Consider the following 20,327-nt stretch of genomic DNA (forward strand, 5'->3'; position numbering starts at 1 on the left):
TATGCAAGATACTCTTGTATCTTTTCTCATCCCCGTTGTGTAAGCCAGTACAAACTGCGCGTTCGTTACACTATCTAGAGCAAAGAGTTGTAATAAAAATGTATTTGTATCTAAATGAATCTAGATATATTATTTTGCATATATTATTAATTAAATCTTACTACCCTTAACGTTTTTAAAATTTTACATTACCTGTTCTACTGCGTATTCCAAACATGTAGATACAACGTACTGTATCCGAAGTCCATTCCATGCAATGAAAATAAAATTTTATATCCGGGAACGTCATCTATATCCGGGTTTTGTCAGCCATGAGCTCGCTCGCTCGCCAGCTGCACAAGCTCGCCGTTCCTGGGCAATCCGTTCGCTACGATGAGCTATTGGTGCGTCGTCATTCTCTTCTCTTTGACGCTCGTGAAGCAGCCGAGGTGAGTAACACCAGCATTCTCTCTCTCGCACTGAACGGCCTCGACGAGCTGCAGAGTATCGACCTTGAAGCGTTTGAACAATTCGAACAAAGCATATTTAGCGAAGAATCAAAGACTTTCCAGCGTCTTCAGCAGACAAGAGACGTCGTACGGAGTCTGGACGACACGTTGGAGCGTTTTCTACGTCGTTTGTCGCCTTACGTCTTGCTCAAACCTGCTCACAAGTGTTTAGAATGGTTAATACGAGCGTATAACGTCCATCAGTGCAATGCGGATGCTCTTATCGAGTGCGTCTTGCCGCATCACGAGACCAATTTGTTTGCACGTGTTGTGCAGTTGCTGCCTCTGCGCGACGAGTCATCTCGTTGGCATTGGCTTCTTCCTCTGCAGAAAGAAGGAATACCACTGCCGAGAGCTGCTCTGTTGCAACACTGTGCGTCTGTTCCAGCTACACTGACGTTTATATGTGAAATGGTGTCACGTGCGTTGCAGACAGGAGTGTCTAGTGTTAGAACGTTGGTCACCTTTTCTGTTTCGACTGTGATTGGGGTTGTGGAGTTGATGGTTAAGATCAAGGAGGACACAGTGGCTCGTCTGCTGCCGTTTGTGTTGGAGGGTTTGAGGTCGTCGAATGTCGACTGGAGCTTGGGTGTGATGATGGTCGTCTCACAGCTCTGTTATAAAGCTCAGCTCGATGGCAAGTTAGCGATGTCACTAGTGGAAATTGTGGCCAAGGTAAGTTGGCGTAGTTGAGGCATGACAGACAATGTGGTGAAGTCGTAGACTCGTACCCAGTCCTCCTCCTCGAGAGCACTCCACGTGTTTTTTGTTCCACTTGCCAGGAGAAGGACTGGTAACATATTATGTCATGTGAGGAACTAGTTCTTCACGTGGTAGGTTTTCAGTGTGTTGATTGGTCAAAACTGTAAAGCGCGAGACTAAAATTGTTGTTACAAAGGCACGTGTATGATCCTATTACAATGAATTGAGTAGCAATTACCTTGACAAGTAGACGGTTATTAGCAATAGTTGTCGTCATGCAAGTGCAAGCTCATTAGTGTCTCTAGCTGCTTAGTACGAAGTGTTTACTGTGTAATTTACCTTGTAGATGTGTAGCGATGGTCTTTCAAACAGCGATAGCACAAACCGATTGGTCATTTACTTTGCTCTGCTCTACTCTGCTGTGTCTGTCTGTTTGTTGTTACCCTTACATCACAGGATGTCACACTGGCCTGTGTATTACACTGGCCCATATATTGCAGATGGGTGTTGAAATCGGCATCAGGCTGTGTAGTAAGTAAAGGTACAGTAAAGTGTGGAAAAACACAGTTGCGATAGAATGCACTGTTTTTGCATTGTAAAACTGTCTAATACAGATTTTATGTTGTAACATGACCCTAAATCAGCGTTAGCAAGCCAATTCACCAATTGAACCTGCCTTCTTGCACTCAATTTTTTCATGGCACATTGGATCTGTATAGATCTGAAATGCCTATTCCTGATTTCAGATAGTGCTGTTTGTCACCAGCAATGTGGATGAAAGCAAGATTTTTCGAATATATTTGGAATCTTAAAAAGTGCGGCTAACTTTCGTTGGCCTCTGTATGAGGGTTGAATTGCCAGGGTTGCTACTCTCATTCCATGTAACGGCAGAAGCATCTTTGAAGTGACAATGTATGAGAGGGGTAATGTCAAACTAGCTGCAAGACTACAGTACTAGACAACACCACCAATAAGCTATCTAGAATTTTCTGTTGTCGTTGCGTAATATCTGAGAGTTAGTGCTACATACGTGTAGTTATGTGTTTTTGTGTTAATTTGCTTGGGCAAAGAACAGACAAATCAACTATTATATGTATAAAACACAATTGCAATAGAATGAGCCAATTTTGTATGACAAAGCTCTCTAATACAGATTTTAGGTTGTAACACTATACTAAATCAGCGTCAAGTGGCACATCTAAGCCTATTTACCCAACCTAAAGGCAGAAGTATGTATAAAAACATGAGTGAGGTAGAATGTGCTAATTTTTGCATTTTAAAACTACCTAGAGTATGGTTTTTAGGTTGTAATGCTTTGTCACAATGGCCTCTGGTTTGTATATGGCATGTGAGTGTGGGCATTCAACGCTAAGACAGCAAAGGAGACTATATTTTGTTGTGGTCGCACGTGATGACATTTACACGCACGGTCTTTACCATTATTATTTGGTAGTTAGCTGTTGGCGTCTCAGGCATTTTCGTCTTGTAAACATTTCATGTATATTTACAGTACCCAGCTGAACTGGCAATTTTACAGTTGTAGTTACTGAGCATTTTATGTCCTAATAAGTTGTGTATTTTGTTGTAATGTGTGTAGCATATGAGAGAGGAAACTGTTGATGAGTCACTAACTTGTATTGCTTACATATGTCTAAGTCAATCAATAAAGAAATTTTCAAGAAAGTCAGCTGTCTTTAGATTATTTTGTCATGTGGATCATGTCATTGATGTGTTCGAATTTAGGGCTGTACGGTATTTATGCAGAAAAGACTATGTAATGCCTTCACTGCAGAAGGTTGCCTCTATGTGCCAAGTTGATTGCTTGTTGGAACTCTTTACATCTCACTTGATGGACATGACTTGTAGTAGCATAATGTCTGAATGTAACGATATTGAAGACAATGAGACGTCAAAGTCTGAACAGATGTATTGTACGATTCTGGTTGAAGTATTAAAGAATTTGAGACTGAAGAAGGATCTGGTTATTCGTTTTGTAAAGTATGGATTTTTACAAATTGCATTTACTAACATCTGGTGTGATTACTATGTTGCCTGTAGAGACTTACTTCAGCATTATGTTAGCATGCGGTGCAATGTAGAAGGTGAATCTCTAGCAACTCTGCATGATAGGTTGCAAGTATTGGTAAGAACGCTTGAAACAAGGTAAGACAGCAATTCATTTATTTTGTGTACGATGATGTAGGCAACATGTGTTTAGATACTCGCTAGAGTTTGATGCTGCTCTTGAAGAGCACTTGAAAGAGCTTGCTAGGGAAGGCCAACAGTTGGTTGATGTTGAGGAAATGGTTGGTGATGAAGACATTGAAGGACATTCAAGAGTGACTGGAATACAGCAACAATCTGATTTGATTCAAGAGCTGCTTTCAATTGCTTTGTCTGGATCTCGATACGCTGTAGGTTTGTCGTGTGTGTGTGTGTGTGTGTGTGTGTGTGTGTGTTTTTAATTGAATGCAAAAACATTTGTACTTTGTGTGACGAATATTAATGCAGTTGTTTAAATTGTAGATTGTCAGCGAATTATCTTCTAGCACTTTGACAGTAAGTCTGCATCATCCGAAAGCTGAGGTTCGGCGTTTGGCAGTTCTCCAACTTGAAAAAACAATTCGTGACGCGGAACAGGTTAGTTAATAAATTGCTTTGTATTGAGCGTTGTACCACTTTCACATCGTTCATTACTGTTATTACAGGATGCATCAATTGATATTACGTTTTATAAATATGCTCTCCTAGCAAGGCTACGTGATGATCATGCAGCAGTAGTACAAACGGTTATAGATATGGGACAGGTGGGTATATAGTGGAATAATTTAATGTGCATTGCTTCAGTTTCATATGTGTAGCATCTTGTTGAGGTTGTTGGTTATGAAGATTTGTTAGCTTTGTTCATTTACATTATGTCAAGGCAACTGGAAAAGGACAGATGTAGAGATAAACTGTGGTAAGCTGTTGTTGTCTAAGTTATTTATGTCTTTACATTCAAGTAAACTGGACAGCATGACAACATTTTATTGTCTTTATGCTAACTGATGGTTCAAGATATTTGATAATTTCATTAGGATGCAAATTGCAAAGTGGGCAAAGAGAGTCCATTATACTCATTCAACATTTTTACCGGAAATTTGGCAAATACTGAACATTCTAGTGCTTAACTCAGTTTTGTTGGACACATATATGTTTGTTAACAGGATGTACTCTCTCTCTAGTAGGCTTACTTAGGAACATTGTTACGAAAGTTGATGTCAGTTGGAAGTGGGGGAGGGGGGTTTACGTAGAACTTGTGTGGTGTGTGTGCACCTGTAATATTGGCTACAGTAGAATTTTACGTATCATGATGTAATAAGTGCATCTAGTGACATAGATGTAATCAGTCAGGTGTAACATTTTGCATACACAGGGTAATAAGCTATTTTAATGATGTAAAATAAAAGTGTTTCAATAGTTTTTACTTAGTCATCAACAATTTTTGTGTACACTTTAACGGAGGCACAAGGAAAGTGTGCATTTACCATTCTTGTTACATTTTTGAAAATTTTGAATGTCTCCTGACTGAAATCTTTCTTTAGGCAGCAAGTGTGTTTATCGATGACTAAGCTCATTTCTGTGTCTTTGTCGTCATGTTCGTGCCGAGCTCAACAAGAAGTTCTTATTGCTGTGCTTCCTCATATTCTACTACTGCCAAGGACATATAAATATGGAATGAAAATTGTCGACTTTTTGGCTACCTCAGAGTTTTCACACAAGTTTCCACTGATTTCTGATTTGTCTCAGCTAGTGGCAAGTGATGGTCAGTTGACAGTTGGTGGGCTGTTTTAGGTTTCGAACGAATGATTTGGGATCGTTTTTGTGTAGTTTGGTTGCGTTTGGTTGGATCGCGACCATCTCCTGCCTTGCTGGCCCAGTGTAATGAAATGTTACTCGGCTGCTTGTCGCATGGGTGGTGTAAAATGGAGGAAGAAGAAGGAATAAAGATGGTCAGTCGTGAGTACATGTATATTTTATAGGGCTGGTTTTCTAATGGACTCTAATGATCTGAGTGCTATTTCTTCTTTGGTTTTCTGCTTTTATTTATGGATATTTCTTGTTTGTTTCTTTGCTTATTTATTAGTTTGTCAGTTTTATGTGTGTGTATGTTCCATCTTTTTAATGATCGGTCTACTGTTTTGTCTGTCTACAACGTTGTACTGAAAAGGACTGTACCTTGTGGTTCAAGTAATTTTTAAACTTAGTGTCTACTTATACCCTGTTTACACGAGCACTTGTAAGTGGGCCAGCCTGTGTTGGCTCGGTTTCTATGGTACATGTAAACACGTGCCGAGCCGTCTCAGCTTGGTATTTCTAGCCGGGCCAGCGTGGGCCAGCCCTGGCTGGCTCAGGTCAAGTGCATCGTGTAAGAGCAAAACGTGCTAGAAAACGAGCCACAAATGCTCATTTTGTAGCCTCACGTACGGTAGCCAGATCCCTTTCCGCCGCATTATACTTCTGGACAAAAATGGGACAAATAGCGTGGAGCAAGACGGAGACTCTGTCTTATCCAATTATGGAGAGACCAAAATGAGCAAGACGTTTAGCTTTTGAACTTCGTTGCTGGATGCACGCAACAGTCGCCTGGCGATAGACCTACGGCGTCTCGTATATGTCGTATGCATTCTTGATATGACTATTGTAAAGCCATAGAGAAAAGACGCGAGCAATTTGGCTTCTGTCCATTGCAAACGTGAGCTAAAGCGAGCTATGTCAAGCTCAAGTAACTAACTCACATTGAAGACATGCATTGGCTTCCTTCTACAGAGTGTGTCGTATAGACATGGGCTGGAATACTGGGCTGGCACGGCTCGGCTCGAGTCGGCTCACTATGCGTGCTCTTATAAATGGGGTATTAGGCTCTAAGAATGTTATGTTGTTAGCTAGTTCTAATTGGTGCTTGTTTGATGATTATGCATTTGAATGCTTCAGCAAATTTGATTATGTTGACTGTCTGTTGCTGCGATGTTGCTCTGGCATTGATGATGGTGAAAGCTGTTTATTGGGTGCATTTCTGTGAGGATCTAGTCAATAGACTTGAGAACATTACAACAAATACATGAATATGGGACGACAGTTGAAGTGGTTACTCAAGCTCAAATACTAGTTTTTATGGTTTTAAACTGTCTAATAGTAATCTTGGCTCACTCATTCCTCACAGAAATAGGGCATGCTGTGAAGTTACTACCTGTTTGCATCGTTGAGTTTACATGAAAAGAAAATTTCTATATAACTTGACTCTCACTTTGATGCTGACAATTTGATTATCACGTGATTGTTGTTTGTGTTTTTCATTAGATTAATGTTCTTGCTAGCTACAGACAAGAGTTTCTAGACGCCAGCCCGTTGACTATTTTGACTTTTGGTTTTATGGATTGCTTATTGTCTTCTGCTGAGAATAAGCAGTCTCTTCTTATCTGTGGAATAGCTGTAGAACTTATTGAACCGTCTCTTTGTGCTTTGTTAACATCCAGTCATGGTGACTCTTCTAAAGTAAAGGTGAGAAATAGTAGCCAGTCAATGTGTTTGTCTTTGCTTTTTTTGGTCAGTCTCTTGCTGTATTTAATGACAGAAATAATTTTGAAGCCTGTTGTTTAATGCAGTGTTTGTATATGTGTTATGTAGTTCAGATTGTTGTTGTTGTTGTTGTTGTTACAACCCACATAGTGAAGTTGTGATGTGTTTGAGGTGGTGTGTGTATGTGTACGCACGTGTGTGTGTGTGTGTGTGTGTGTGTGTGTGTGTGTGTGTGTGTGAACGTGCATGCTTGTCTGTCTGTCTGATATCTTTGAATGGCTTAACATGTCAATATGAAAGTTTCATAATATCTTTCCGAAATCTCAGATGAGTTAAAAAGTGGGAATTTTACTATGCAAAGGTTGCCGCCATCATTGTCTTAGGGCAATTGGACTATCGTTAGTGGACGACTCTTGCAACTCCAAATCATTGTTGCTTTAGTCGACAAAAAATGTTAGCATGTTTGTAAGGGGCCTCTTTATACTGTAGTCACCAATGGCTCATCATATTCCAAGTACTGGCATTTGTTATGTGCACTAGTGTGCTTGTGCTTATGTGTAATAGTGTGCTTGTGCTTATGCGTTCGTTTAGTTACGGTTGTGTTCTTGGGCTGAACTCTAGAGCGATGACAGGAGTGCTTTGGTGCCTCAACACATTCCTCAATCATTGAGGGAAGCGTTATTGCCTCTTATGGTTAAGCATCATTCAAGTCAAATCTACAGAGTCATCCAACTATCTGGTCTTCAACTGAGAGTTGCTCAGGCAGTTTGTTGTGGTTTATGCATACCTACCAGTGCCGATGAAAGTGTGTCATATTGCTTTATGAGTACAAACAGAACATTCAATATGTTTTGTGACATAGAAATTTGGTTGAGTGTTCCTGTGACAAGTGCTGCTGATCATCAGTACACGCAAGTGTGTCGTGCTATTTACGTGTTGAGCTAGCTAGTGATGTAATTTAAATTGGTGGTTTTCAGGTTTTACTGCGGTTGTTTGATTTGTTGTTGGAAGGATCTCAAGCTTGTACAGATTCGGGTTTGTCGTCTCTGTTTCAAGAGCTTTTTTGTGTTTTTATGAAGGTAACTTATCTTTACATACAGGCATCTAGCTAAGGGCACACTTAGGACTTTTACATGATGAGGATGTAGGTGTTATGGTGGTTTGCTTTCATGCAGTTGGCTTTTTACAAGCAAGTGCCTATTTATTTGTATGTTTATAGGTTATTTCTGTTTATGTAATTGTTCCAGTCTCTTTTGTGGCTGCATTTTGTAAGATGGATGAAAGAGTTTTCGAAGTTTGAGGAAGCATGGTTGCTAGTCTTTGTTGTTTAGGAAATAATTTGGCTGTTTGTGTAAACTTGGTCTCAGATTAACTTAGACTTAGATAAGCACATTGTAGTAGCAGTGGTTTTGATCGTTTGTGCTGAAACCTTTTATTTGACATTTTTGTTGGTTGGAATGGGTCTATGCATTTTTGATTTGTAGTCCATGTTTGTATGTGTCTAATCTTGTTGTACAAGACTGCTTGCTGTCAGAGGTATGTCTAAGTTCTGTTCATTGAGTTGAGGTTGTTCAATGAGAGCTCTGATTTTGAATAGATTTTACTCAGTCTGTTACTAAAGAATGCTTTTACTGACCAATTTTTCTGTTGATCTCACTTGCATCTTATCACATTAGCCGTGGACAGAGTAATTGATTTCAACTATGCTTAATTTTTTGTGTCTTGTTAGCTGTACTTGTTTCTTTTGTATGTACAGTATAGCTGTACAGTAACTCGTAATATCTTTTTAGAATCAGCTTAGTGACACTGGGTCTGCCATGAGGTTTCTTGCATTCCTTTGGACATTTCCTGACTCCAGCTGTCAGTTACAACTTCCGTCATTTATTGATTTTGTGGGTGAAGAACAGACCAATTCACAACAATCCGCACAAAGAAAACGACATCTTGTTAGTTCTATAACTAAAGCTAGAAGTCTGCTTGTGGCTGCAGAGTACCTACAAAGCATGGATAAAGACCTTACAGCTGCTTTGGCTTCAGATGATTGTCCAGGTAGAAACCCATTTATCAGATGCTACTGGAAAAGTAACAAATTTATGTGTGTCCAGTGATTCCTGCCTTCGTTGTTGCTCTAAATAATCCAACTCCAGTTGTCAGAGAGCTGGTACTGCGTTGTCTGAATCTTATCAATAGAGCTTGCTCTCAAGTTAACTCACCTTCTGCCTTTCAAATTCTGACTGGGATTGTGTGTCAAGCTGCTGCAGAGATTACCTTTGATTCTAACTTTGTTTGTCGGCTTCTTGCTGATTCGCTGTCTACAACACATATGAAGAAAAAGAAAGGTCAACGCCAAGAGTTGTTGAAACGAACATCAATGCTGAAGTGCCTGATGCGTTATGTAACTGACGATGAGACACCTTTGTATATGAGGCAGGCAACACTGGAACTTCTGAAAAATGTTGAAAGTGTAGTAAGTTTAGCACTGCTTAGAAGTCATTTGTAGCAGAGAGATTATGTTTTGTTGTAGTTCAAGCTGAATTGCTCGCTGCCTTTTTTGGAGTGGTTGCTGGATAAGAGCAGTCACCCTGATAGTACTGATTGAATACACATGTAATTGTTGTCGAAGGTTTTACTGACTTGTTATTTTGTAGCTCTTTTGCCACTGGAGACAAGCTGTATGAAGCTCTTGATTCAACAATATCAACCAGCAATTGTGCAAATAATTGGTTCGGATGAGAATGGGGCATGGGCGGTGTTTGAGAAATGCCTACACGCTACCAGAGGTTTTCCATCTCCTCAAATGTTGTGTCTGAATCAGGTGGGCAGATTGAGATGTTATGTTTTATGATTGTGGAGTAAATTGTTTGTCAATGTGAATCAGTTAACAATAAGGCCCAAAAAACCTACTATTTTGTAGTTGGTCTTTTGGACCATTAAGGCTGGTTCACAATATGCAGTGGAGAGCTGTCTGTCAGAATCCGTCCAACTACATCAAAAGCCCCGCTCAAGACGGACGACGGACTGATTGCTTGACGGAGCTGACGGATGGATAGAATCGATTCTATTTTGTCGACTCCGTCGGAAGTTGATTTACCGCAACAGGAAATGATTTGAAATTAGCGAAGTGCAAAACGAGGATGACATGATCATGCAGCATGGAAATGGTAATTATCAGAACGGAACTTACACGTATTTGAACAGGACAGAGAGCTGTCCGTCATGATCCTTCACGGTTCATCACGTCTTCGTTGCATATTGTGAACTAGCCTTTAGTTGCAAGTTTACAGCATGTACCTTGTGTATATTGATGATGCTTAATGTACGGTATGTCTAATCTACAACTACCTTGCATAATTTGTCAAAGAACCAATCTACTAGGCTATATATGGTTGGGCCCATGATTTACTGTCTGCTGTTCTGTCTGTGAAGACTGGCCGTTGCTTCTCTTTTTGACAGGCTACCACTTTTCAAGACATTAACAATTTCCACATTATTATGCTTATATAGCAGCTGCTATATCTGCACATTGTTTAGTGCTTTAGTTTTTGCCTGAGTGTGTGATGTAGTTGCATACATACATGTAGTTTGCAACTGAAAACTCAAGTACTAGTGGGCACACAGAAAATGTCATACATTTTTTGAATGTCATTTGTTGACCTCACTCTTATCACTTGTTACGGTGGCTGTAGATCAGAACATCTAACAGCTATTGGTGAATACATTGAAAGAATGTCTAGTGATTCATCATCTTATGTTTGTGTGCACATTCATCTAGGTTTTGTCGTGTATGTTATAAGTGCATGTAGTGTTTGCATCATTGGAATTCGGGCATTGAGAAGCAGAGCGTTCACGTTGTCTAAAATCTGCATGACCACCTTTATCATGTCTCTAAAGATGCGAGGGTTACAGTAGGTGTTTGTGCACTGTAGGCAATTCTTTTGTCGTCTAGTTTGGTCACTTGCATGCTAGTCCGTGTATTCACTTCTTACTTGCTAGTCGGCATACAAAGGATCTTGCTTGCCTATCACTCAATTGCTCTTGCTTGTTTGCCTACTAAATTTCTTTCCGCTGATTAAAACATTTGCAACTGTCCTGTATGGAATTGTTTGTGTATCTTGTCTAATGCATTGTGTTTGCTATTCTGCTATATAGATTACTCGAGACTTCTACAAGGCACTGAAAGGCTTTACAACTCAGCAGCACCTTTTTTCCGTTTTGTGTGATCTTGCTATTAGTGATACTAATACTGTCTCATTTGCAGTAAAGCAAGTCATGTCTAGAGTATGCTTGTCTAATTGCTAGTACTGAACTGCTTTCATTCAGCATTTGGGTTTCTAGATTCATTTGAAGGCTTCTCATGTAATAAAGGAATTGGAGAAGGTTAAGTTGGGGTCGTCTTCTACAACTCCTAGAAAGAAAGCAAAACAGTGACTATGTTTCTAGCTGGACAGGAGCAGTTGCAGTTTTACGTTATGGTTTGTCATCTAGGTTGCAGTCAGGCTTGGAAGGACCAATGGTGAAGCAGTTGCAAAGGTCATTGGCTTTACTAGAAATAATACAACAAGAACGGAATGTAAAAGGGGTTCATCTGCTGTTGCCACAACTGTTTGGAATGCTGAACCAGTAAGTCGTATGTATGTTGTATAGCAACAGCGGTGTATTTTGCTTTAATACTACACCTACTCGTTGCTTTATGTTCACTGAAATTCTCTGTTGTAGTAATTGTGAGAAGTAGAGTATGTCATATACTCATTAGAATACAGTTGGTACTTTTATTTACTGTTTCTTTGACATTACTCCAAGTACTTGAAAAATGTTCAGCAGCAAGTAGGCATGGACATATGATTTTTGTGTTTTGTTATGTTAGGTGTTTGTATTTTATAGGGACATAAATGTGATTCTGACACATGGTTGTATAAACCAGTTTTTGCCATTGTGCCATTTTGCTACCACTTTGATCTGTAAACAGCAGAGGCAGTAGAATGATGTTCTAAAAATGGTGTTTATTCCATTTTAGTTTGGTTGTAAGCACAGTATGAGTAATGTATGAATGAATGATGGTCTGGTTTACTTAGTGGCATTGCTGGGCTTTCAAAAATGTGGAGGACAGTTGCTATGTTTATAACACTTGACTAGTAAGATTGACATTTGTCTAGAAGGCTACGCCTTTTGATATTGGGGAGCTAGGGCCCCCAGGCTGTTGTTGTGCGACATTACTGATTCACAAGAGGACTATTAATGTTAATGTGACTGGCAAACTTTGGTACTGAAGTTAACGTGTCACACGTGTGCGCACACACACACACACACACACACACACACACACACACACACACACACACACACACTTAATTGAGAACACCAGAATGAGAAAAAATAGATACATTAAATTCAATTTGGTTTATCGATTAAACAGTTGTGCATTGTTTAAGTATTGTTGCCTTTCATTAATAATTAACACATTTGTGCTGTTACTAGATGCCTTGTTCTGACAGATACTGATGACATCAATATAGGCTATGTTGTCCAGCTTTTACTTTCTTGCATTTTGAGTTGCTGCGAACAGATTGCTCCAAATGGAAAATTAGAAGATCCAAGTTTGTTGAAATGTCTTCTCATTTTGATTTGTGTTTGAATCTGCTGGCAATGTGCATTTGTAGACTTGTTACGTGAAGATCAGTTTAGCGTCGAGCTGGTTGTGCAATGTATTCGGTCATCAGAAAGTCCTCAAACTCACCAGCATGCTTTACTTTTGTTAAATGTAGCTGCTCAACTTTTTCCTGTACGTTTCTCTCAATTTCTTATATCTGGTTCTTTGTTAAGTGGTCGTGTGCTTTACAGGAGAGTGTCATGCACAAGATCATGCCTATTTTTACGTTTATGGGAGCTAGCCTTTTACGAATGGATGACACTTACAGCATGCAGATTGTGAGAAAGACAGTGGAAACCGTTGTTCCTGCTGTTCTAAAGGTAGTGAAGTTGATGTATATGTGGCAAACATTAGGTGCTTTTTTGGGCTGTACAGTGTTGGTCTTGTACATGTGATTATCAGGTTAGCTATGTATGTGATATGTTATCATTTTCTGTTGCTATGTTGCATCTGTTTAGATTTGGGAGTAATTTGAAAATTTTTGTAGCCTTTTCTTAATTTAATTAATCATGTACTGATTACTTAGGACAATAACATAGACTTGCTGTGTGTAGATGTTCGACATGGGCTGCTGATATATTATATTTGCTGAAATCAACTTTGCATGCTAAACGACGTTGAAATACTCAATAACAAGATGTGTAGTACTGTCTTGTGCAGCAAAATGTAGCATCTAAATGTACAAAAAGTATGTATTGCTAGAGTTGAAAAATACAGAAGCAGGGGTGATAACCAGTCTGACTGGTTTATTTATATTGGAATGGCTGGTATTGATGTTTTGTTTTGTTCTATACAGTTGTTGTCAAAAGTATTGTTTGTATTTGGCACGTGCACTTTATTTATATTTCAGTGAGTCAGTGTATCAATACTTTCAGTGAAATGAACCCATTTGGTCTCGATAGTTGTATCGGTGATACCATTTATATGTGAGTGCATTATTTGTATTTGTTACAGGCCACTGAACTGTCATATGCTGACTCTACAGAGTTGATTAGAACGTTGCTGCGAGTGTTCGTTGACGCATTACCTCACATACCAAGTCATCGACAATTGCCTATCATGGAGCATTTGCTTGAGACTTTAGGAGTTGCAGAACATCTTCACGAAGTGTTAGCACTTCTTTTGGAGCAGGTAGTTTTCCATTCAGGAGACAAACAAGCCAAACAGCAGGTGATGATAAACTAACACCTAATTTTAATTTAGTGTATTTAGTAATATAAATTGTTGAATATTGCACTCTATGTTTCTCATGCTAGGTTGTGTCACCAATAAGTGAAGAATTTTGTGTCTTTCTGATTGTCACTGCCAGTCCGCTTGATCAAGTATGTAACGAGTTTCACGTCATACTTCAGTTACGTTTTACTGTGTTTTATATAGGTAACAGGATTGACAAGACTTTTAGATTATGTAAGAGAGCTTCCAGAAGAGAAGCCTGCAGGTGTTTGGTTTGCGTTCATATGGTATGAGTGTTTTAACTTTGTGACTTTGCTCAAGTGACTAAGACATATAAGCAAAAACGAAAAAACGCATCTACTCTTTCACTGTTTTCAATTGAGAGATGCACGGCCAAACAACTACAGCATTTCAAGTTGGTTTGTGTGAGTTTGGTTGTGTCTGTCTTGGCTAGTGAGCAATACGCAGCTAAGGTGACTGCTACATATCATTCATTACTGCTATACTTAGTTAAGATTACAACTGTTTGTTATCAGGTGTTGGATCTTAGCAGTGAGGATGAACTTCAATTGGAGTCAAACTATTATCAGTAAGTCAAATATCTGCATACGTTCTGTGCTGTGGCACAAGTCTTCTTCTACATGCTGCATACAGATTTGTGCAAAGCTGTTTAGGCGACAAACAGTTTGTGATGCTACCAAATAGGCCAGTTGACACTAAATTATCTTTGCAATGTTACCGTACAAATATTGACATTTGTGTATGCACATGGAGCAAGCTCATTTGATATCTACATAATATAGCTGGAGCTTGTTTTCTTATAATTTGGAACAGGAACGTTGGATAACAAAACATAGATTACATGTTGTGTTTGATTGTGTATTACAAGAAAGGCATTGCTGTAGTCTGATTGGATTTGTAGTCTCGTTTGTGTCTAGTTTTGTTTATGATCAATAAATTTGGAAAGCCAGTGAGTTGGATTCGTGATTCAAACTGCATCATAGCCACATTTTTGTACTTATTGTCAATGACTGTACTATTGGACTGTGTTATTTGATATACATTCTCACACTTTCAGTAATGACCGATAGTTTTGGTAAAAATAATTGACAATTAATTGTATTGCATTAGAGTTGTGCATGTTATATTCTGATTTGGATTTGGCAGACTTCTACTTGGAGTGTCTGTGCTTAGAAGAAAATGTTAACAATTTTGTGTATATTGTGTGTCATGCAGGTTGTTGGAAGTGACACTAACCTTGATCAGTAAGACCGCTATATCATGTGACACACATGCTCAAGAATCAACATCCAAATTTTGGAGAGTGTTATTGTCTAAAGAATACGAAGTTGTTGAAAAGGTCTAATAGTAATAATAGTGATGTAGTTGAAGCATACTAGCATCAGTATCTAATGGTTTGTATGCTAGCTGACTCAATTGTTGTCAAACACTGCATTAGTCGAAGTTGTTTGCCAGCTTCTCCAACACACTAACGTTACTGTCAGACGGAAAGCAATGGAATTGTTTAATGGCCATGTGTCTATAACCAGAGGAAAGTATACAAGTGACCAGGTAGATCAACATGAACGTATTGCAACTGCTTGAAGATGATGTAAACATTGTGTACATTTGTAGCTTCCTGCTTTACTCAATCTCATTATTACGTTGACAGCGTTAGTGGCCTCTGTGACTGAAGATGCGAATGAGATTTTGGAGACTCCACTCAATCGGCAGACAGCGTTATTGAGCTTGAAGTTGCTTGCAAAAATGTTAGGAAGCGATCAGCAACAAGAGTTTCTTCCACTAGTGAAAGTGTGCTGTCGGATAATAGGAGATAAGGAAGAAACTTACCAAGTGAGATTGTTGTTAGCATGGTTTATATGATAACAGTAGTAAGGCAATCTCATACTGAAGGATTGACACACGGTGTGTAGTTTGGGTGATGATTAACGAGCACATATGTGCTATGTAAACTTGAGATTTTGTTTCGCATATCTAATGTAATATATAATTATTAATTAATTAAATACTGCTTTTGTGATGAGCTAGTGGATATCTTTTAATTGAGGATATGCTACTATACTGCGTTTCAGTATTAGTAATGTTGGTAACCAGTTTAATTATTATGTACATCTTCATCAATTAGAATATTATCACACCTGGTAGTTTTCAAACCAACAATACCTTAGAAGAATGCTTATGCATTAGGCAGCAATCCAGTAAATCAGATGAGAGGTAATTATAAATTTTAGCATTAGAGGGATCTAAAGAACACAGTATAATCTCTCATTTTTGAGTTCTGTTGGAGACTCTTCTAGAAGAGATGCTTTTGTGTATTTAGTTGACGGTAAAATGGCAACTGACTTGTAGGTGTTAGAAGCATGTGATAGTGTTGTGTGTTATGGTAAGTTGTTTCCAAGAGCTAATCATTGCAATACTGTAATTTATTAATTATGTGTTAGTAATTGACATGTTTGCTATTGTTAACTCGAAACATATCTGTTTGTTTGTTTATTGGCTTGTCCATTTGATATCAAGTTGTCAATAATTTTGAGAGAACAATGTGTTTGCTGTTTGCTCTGGCGATTATCATAGAAGTCTTTCAATGTACAGAACACTCTGTAGTTTCATTTTTTCTTGCTCAGGTTGTTTCAAGTTCTCTTCTCTGTCTTGCACAGCTGTGTGTCATTGTTGGACCACATCTTATTTCATATCTTCCACAGTTTTTGCCTACCACACTGGACTGCCTTCTAGATATTACGAATTCAGCAGAAGCAAAGTATTGGATGTGATCTTCTATCATGGCAGCTCCTGTTTGTTGATGATTGATGTTATTTGTGTGCACTTGTAGGCAAGATCTTTTGCAGCTTAGTGCTGCTACTTGTTTGTTAAAAGTTGTCGAGCATTTGTCGAAGTTTCTCAGCCCGTACATGGTCGATATTCTGCAACGGGTTTGTACTCTGTAAATTTAATATAATGCATCCAAATCGAGGAAGCGTAACAAAGACAGACAAACCGAATGAGTCATTGTGAGTAGGTCGCCACCAAGATAAGACAACAGATAGCTAGAAACATGGATGAGACATACAGTGATACAGAAGTAGATGAGCATGTTGTAGTCGTACGTACCACCTTCCTGAAGTAGGCAGGCGTTAGAGTGGCAAATAGGGACAAACAGATTACTATGATGATCTGTTGTTGATATAGCAGCTGAGTCCTAGTTGATTTTTAGACTTGCCACTATTCGTTTTGTCAACAATTGCAAAGTAACTCCCAGCTGTCTGACAAGGTGCAGAGTGTCAGGTGGGTAAACATCAATTAGCGGTATCCTAGATGTGACGTCAACTAGGAGTATGGTGTTTTTGGCAGATCTTTACTTGCTGCATCTGTTCCTGTTCGTGTTCTTTATCCTGCCATCGTCAGCTACTACAGTCACGAGTTGGACCCAGTGAGCAAACAATCACTAATTAATGAAATCTTTATGTCTGATGTAAGTTTCTTTCTTCTCTTGAAGGAGTCGATTGTTGTCTTGTTTCAAATGTTGGGCGAATCGATTCAGAAAATGTCGAAGGAAGACGTCGTAGCATACACTCAGTCATTAGTTGACATTTTTACGGTTGCCTTGGAATATAGAACAAATAAGAAAAGGGTTATAGTTTGATCAGCGTTGCTTGTGTATCCATTGATGTGTGAATGTGTGATGTGTGTTGCTAGATGGCGCTCAGTAAAGTAGCCGTTGTCGAGGACTGCATCAGTGCTGCTTTCCTTGAATTGGTAGTAAAACTGTCAGAAAACGCATTTCGTCCAGTGTTTGTGAAGGTAAGGCAAATGCAACACTTATCGATAGTGTTGAATGCATTCCATCTAGATTTTGATATTTTGTAGCTATTTGATTGGGCTTCGGGCAAAGGCTCTCCAAGAGACAGAATTCTGACTTTCTACCGACTCACAATAAGGTACTAATTAACAGTATGTGATCTTGGAAAGGCAGGCATGGCAGGAACGGTACTGCTTTGTAACCAGAAACATAACAGAAAAATGTGTAGTTTGATGCATCCAAGGTATGCTCATGCTCGCTGGTGGTACATACTCAAACTCCCTTTATCTGGTCAGCTTGGGGCCATTGTCTGTATCTCGGAATTGTCCGGTTCTTGCTGGAGGGACTCCTTCTATAGGCCACGTGGTCCTCACAAGAAACGCGTAACGCAACTAGATGTCTTGTATCCTGCAGACGGATGTGCCTTATAATAAGGGGAGATTAAGTGTACATGATCACAGTGCAGCAGTGTAGTGCCTCATATCATACCGTATCTTCAACGAGGTGTGAGTTGGTTTTGTTTACAGCATTGCAGAGAAGTTGAAGGGTCTAGTAGTTTTATTCATCGGCCACATATTCGACAACTGTGCACAAATACTGGACGCAAGCAACTGCTCAAAGACAGGTTTCAAAAATAAGTTCATTGTGTTGTTAGGGTTCCTTTCTATAGGTTATTTTGCATTTAGATTCTTTGTACTTTGATGGAGCATTCGATTCCAAGTTAGAGACTGACGATGAGCGGCCTATTGATCAATCATTGGAAGTGATTTCTCATAAGTCTAGACTTCTTGTGCATTCTGTCCTCGACTGTCTACACAAATCTTTCTTATATGCATCGGAGTCTTTCGTCAACAAAGAAACGTTTCAGTCTCTTTTGATGCCTTTAGTTGATCAAGTATGAATGATGCTTTCCGGTCCTTTTTTGGTAGCAAAGAGTAGTGTTTGATGGTTTGTACAGATTGAGAATGATTTTGGTGGAGGCGATGCTTATCGTGAATTGATTTGTGGCCATCTTGTTCCATGTGTTAGTCAGTTTGCAGTCGCTGTTGTTGACAAGAGTTTATGGAAAGTTTTGAACTATCAAGTCCTTCTCAAGACAAGGCATTCGTCAGCAAAGGTAAGAGAGAATGTCTCGATGCCTTGTAGTCCTTTGTCACTACTGTGTGTGTGTGTGTGTGTGTGTGTGTGTGTGTGTGTGTGTGTGTGTGTGTGTGTGTGTGTGTGTGTGTGCGTGCGTGTGTGTGTGTGTGTGTGTGTGTGTGTGTGTGTGTGTGTGTGTGTGTGTGTGTGTGTGTGCGTGTATGTGTGTGTGGTGCGGTAGCTCAGTTGGTTAGAGTCATCTTACGGAGTGTTTACTTCCGGGACCTTGAAGGGTTGCAAGTTCTAGTCACACTGATGGCGAGCTATGGCATAATTTCCTTAGGCAAGAAACTAACACACATTTGCTTGTCTCGACTCAGGAGTATAAATGAGTACCTGGTCATTGACTGGGGTCCTAATAGCCCGTTCACACTAGCGTTTGTAACTGTGCCAGCACGGTGCACCACAGTTTGGTTCAGCTTCACTTCGCAGTGGTAACGCTGGCTGAACCGAACCGAACCAAACCAAACCGTGTTGAGCTGGCTCACCTCAAGCTACTGTGCCACCATGGTTTGGTTTGGTAGTCCAGTGGAAAATCGTATTTGAGACCTCAATGTTGTACATCTCTGTGATGGACTGCTGAGATACCAATTAAAACAGGGCAATCGCATTTTGCCTACGATCCATCACAAGAACTACCCGGATATGCACAGTTAGCTGAATACACGCCCATTTCTTTGACTACGCGCTTTCATCCTTTAGTGTGAACAGGCTATTAGCGGCCATCGGCTGTGTACGTGACATCAGCCACTGGGGTCCTGGTGAGACTTCGGGTGCTCACACCACAGTTGGCTTCAAAAGTCGGTGCTCCTGCGAGTGCCTGGCCCGGCTCCAAGAGTTTGCTAGCGGAGGCCCAGAGTTTCCTGAGTATCGCACAGGGCCCAGCTTAGCAGCTAAGGTGTGTGACCTCTGAGAGGCAGCTCCTGACATTTAGGATTTAGGATTGTGTGTGTGTGTGTGTGTGTGTGTGTGTGTGTGTGTGTGTGTGTGTGTGTGTGTGGTGTGTGTCATTAGTTTGTTCTTTGTTAGATTCGCTTGGGTGCCTTACATGTCATGAAACAGCTGTACGAGAAGATGGGCGATGAGTTTGTCTCGCTGCTACCTGAAACTATACCATTTCTTTCGGAGCTGATGGAAGGTTAGCATCTGTCACTTGTGTGGATATACAATGTTGTCTTACTGTCGTGAATTGTTAGACGAATCTTTGGATGTTGAGAAAGAATGTCGGTCTGTGATCAAGGCATTAGAAGAAACCTTAGGAGAATCCTTGCAACCATACTTCTAATCATAGCAATTCCAAACTAGGTACACAGTGCAGTCATGCAACTGGACAACATTATGTCAAATGTGTTGGATGAGGAAATGCTCGTTGACCTAAAACTTGTAACAAGTCTATTGCTCTTGCAATGTAATATCTACATACAAATGCCATACATTTATATAATTTTTAATGAATCCCATCATTTGACAGGGGCGCGTCTTCACTAGGACTTAAACATGTTTACAACCTGTTTAAGTCTAAACGTGTTTAAGAATAATTCGTCTCTACTAGCGTTAAACCTGTTTAACTGTAAACCTAAACAGCTTTTGCTAAACATGTTTCAGAGGTAGTTTAACGAAAGTGGTTTAGGTTTAACGGTCACGTGATAGTAACACGCGTTCCACGACAATGGTTGTTAGTTCTTTCTTTTCTTTGGAGACTATTGGAAGAACACAGAATTACGCAATGTCAGAGAGTGCGTAGACTGATGCTGAGTGTCAGGAGAGAGAGATTTCGGCGAAGACAGAGACTTGTGTGTCT

General features: G+C 39.7%; 2 protein-coding genes across 2 annotated transcripts; both read left to right on the forward strand.

Annotated features, from left to right (window-relative positions):
* The first annotated feature begins 311 nt into the window (after positions 1-311).
* LOC134186062 (HEAT repeat-containing protein 1-like) lies at positions 312-898 on the forward strand. Its single transcript, XM_062653971.1, has 2 exons — positions 312-796; positions 877-898. The coding sequence occupies exons 1-2, from the start codon at positions 312-314 to the stop codon at positions 896-898; spliced, it is 507 nt and encodes a 168-aa protein (XP_062509955.1).
* On the forward strand, positions 893-19,980 carry LOC134185900 (HEAT repeat-containing protein 1-like). Its single transcript, XM_062653783.1, has 44 exons — positions 893-1,163; positions 2,788-2,873; positions 2,934-3,188; positions 3,249-3,353; positions 3,409-3,604; positions 3,717-3,830; positions 3,899-3,997; positions 4,052-4,149; positions 4,775-4,995; positions 5,061-5,182; positions 6,531-6,731; positions 7,371-7,554; positions 7,612-7,664; positions 7,727-7,828; positions 8,540-8,798; positions 8,855-9,216; positions 9,274-9,337; positions 9,398-9,564; positions 10,899-11,027; positions 11,085-11,173; positions 11,235-11,369; positions 12,225-12,343; positions 12,407-12,528; positions 12,588-12,716; positions 13,351-13,566; positions 13,653-13,718; positions 13,774-13,834; positions 13,891-14,042; positions 14,106-14,158; positions 14,806-14,929; positions 14,998-15,141; positions 15,205-15,423; positions 16,215-16,348; positions 16,421-16,520; positions 16,802-16,872; positions 16,939-17,017; positions 17,084-17,218; positions 17,284-17,388; positions 17,455-17,525; positions 17,914-18,011; positions 18,073-18,281; positions 18,345-18,503; positions 19,556-19,664; positions 19,723-19,980. The coding sequence occupies exons 1-44, from the start codon at positions 900-902 to the stop codon at positions 19,809-19,811; spliced, it is 6,069 nt and encodes a 2,022-aa protein (XP_062509767.1). The 5' UTR covers positions 893-899; the 3' UTR covers positions 19,812-19,980.
* Positions 19,981-20,327: the final 347 nt, after the last annotated feature.

This window comes from Corticium candelabrum, chromosome 10 (genome assembly GCF_963422355.1).
Source record: "Corticium candelabrum chromosome 10, ooCorCand1.1, whole genome shotgun sequence".
NCBI classification, from domain to species: Eukaryota; Metazoa; Porifera; class Homoscleromorpha; order Homosclerophorida; family Plakinidae; genus Corticium; species Corticium candelabrum.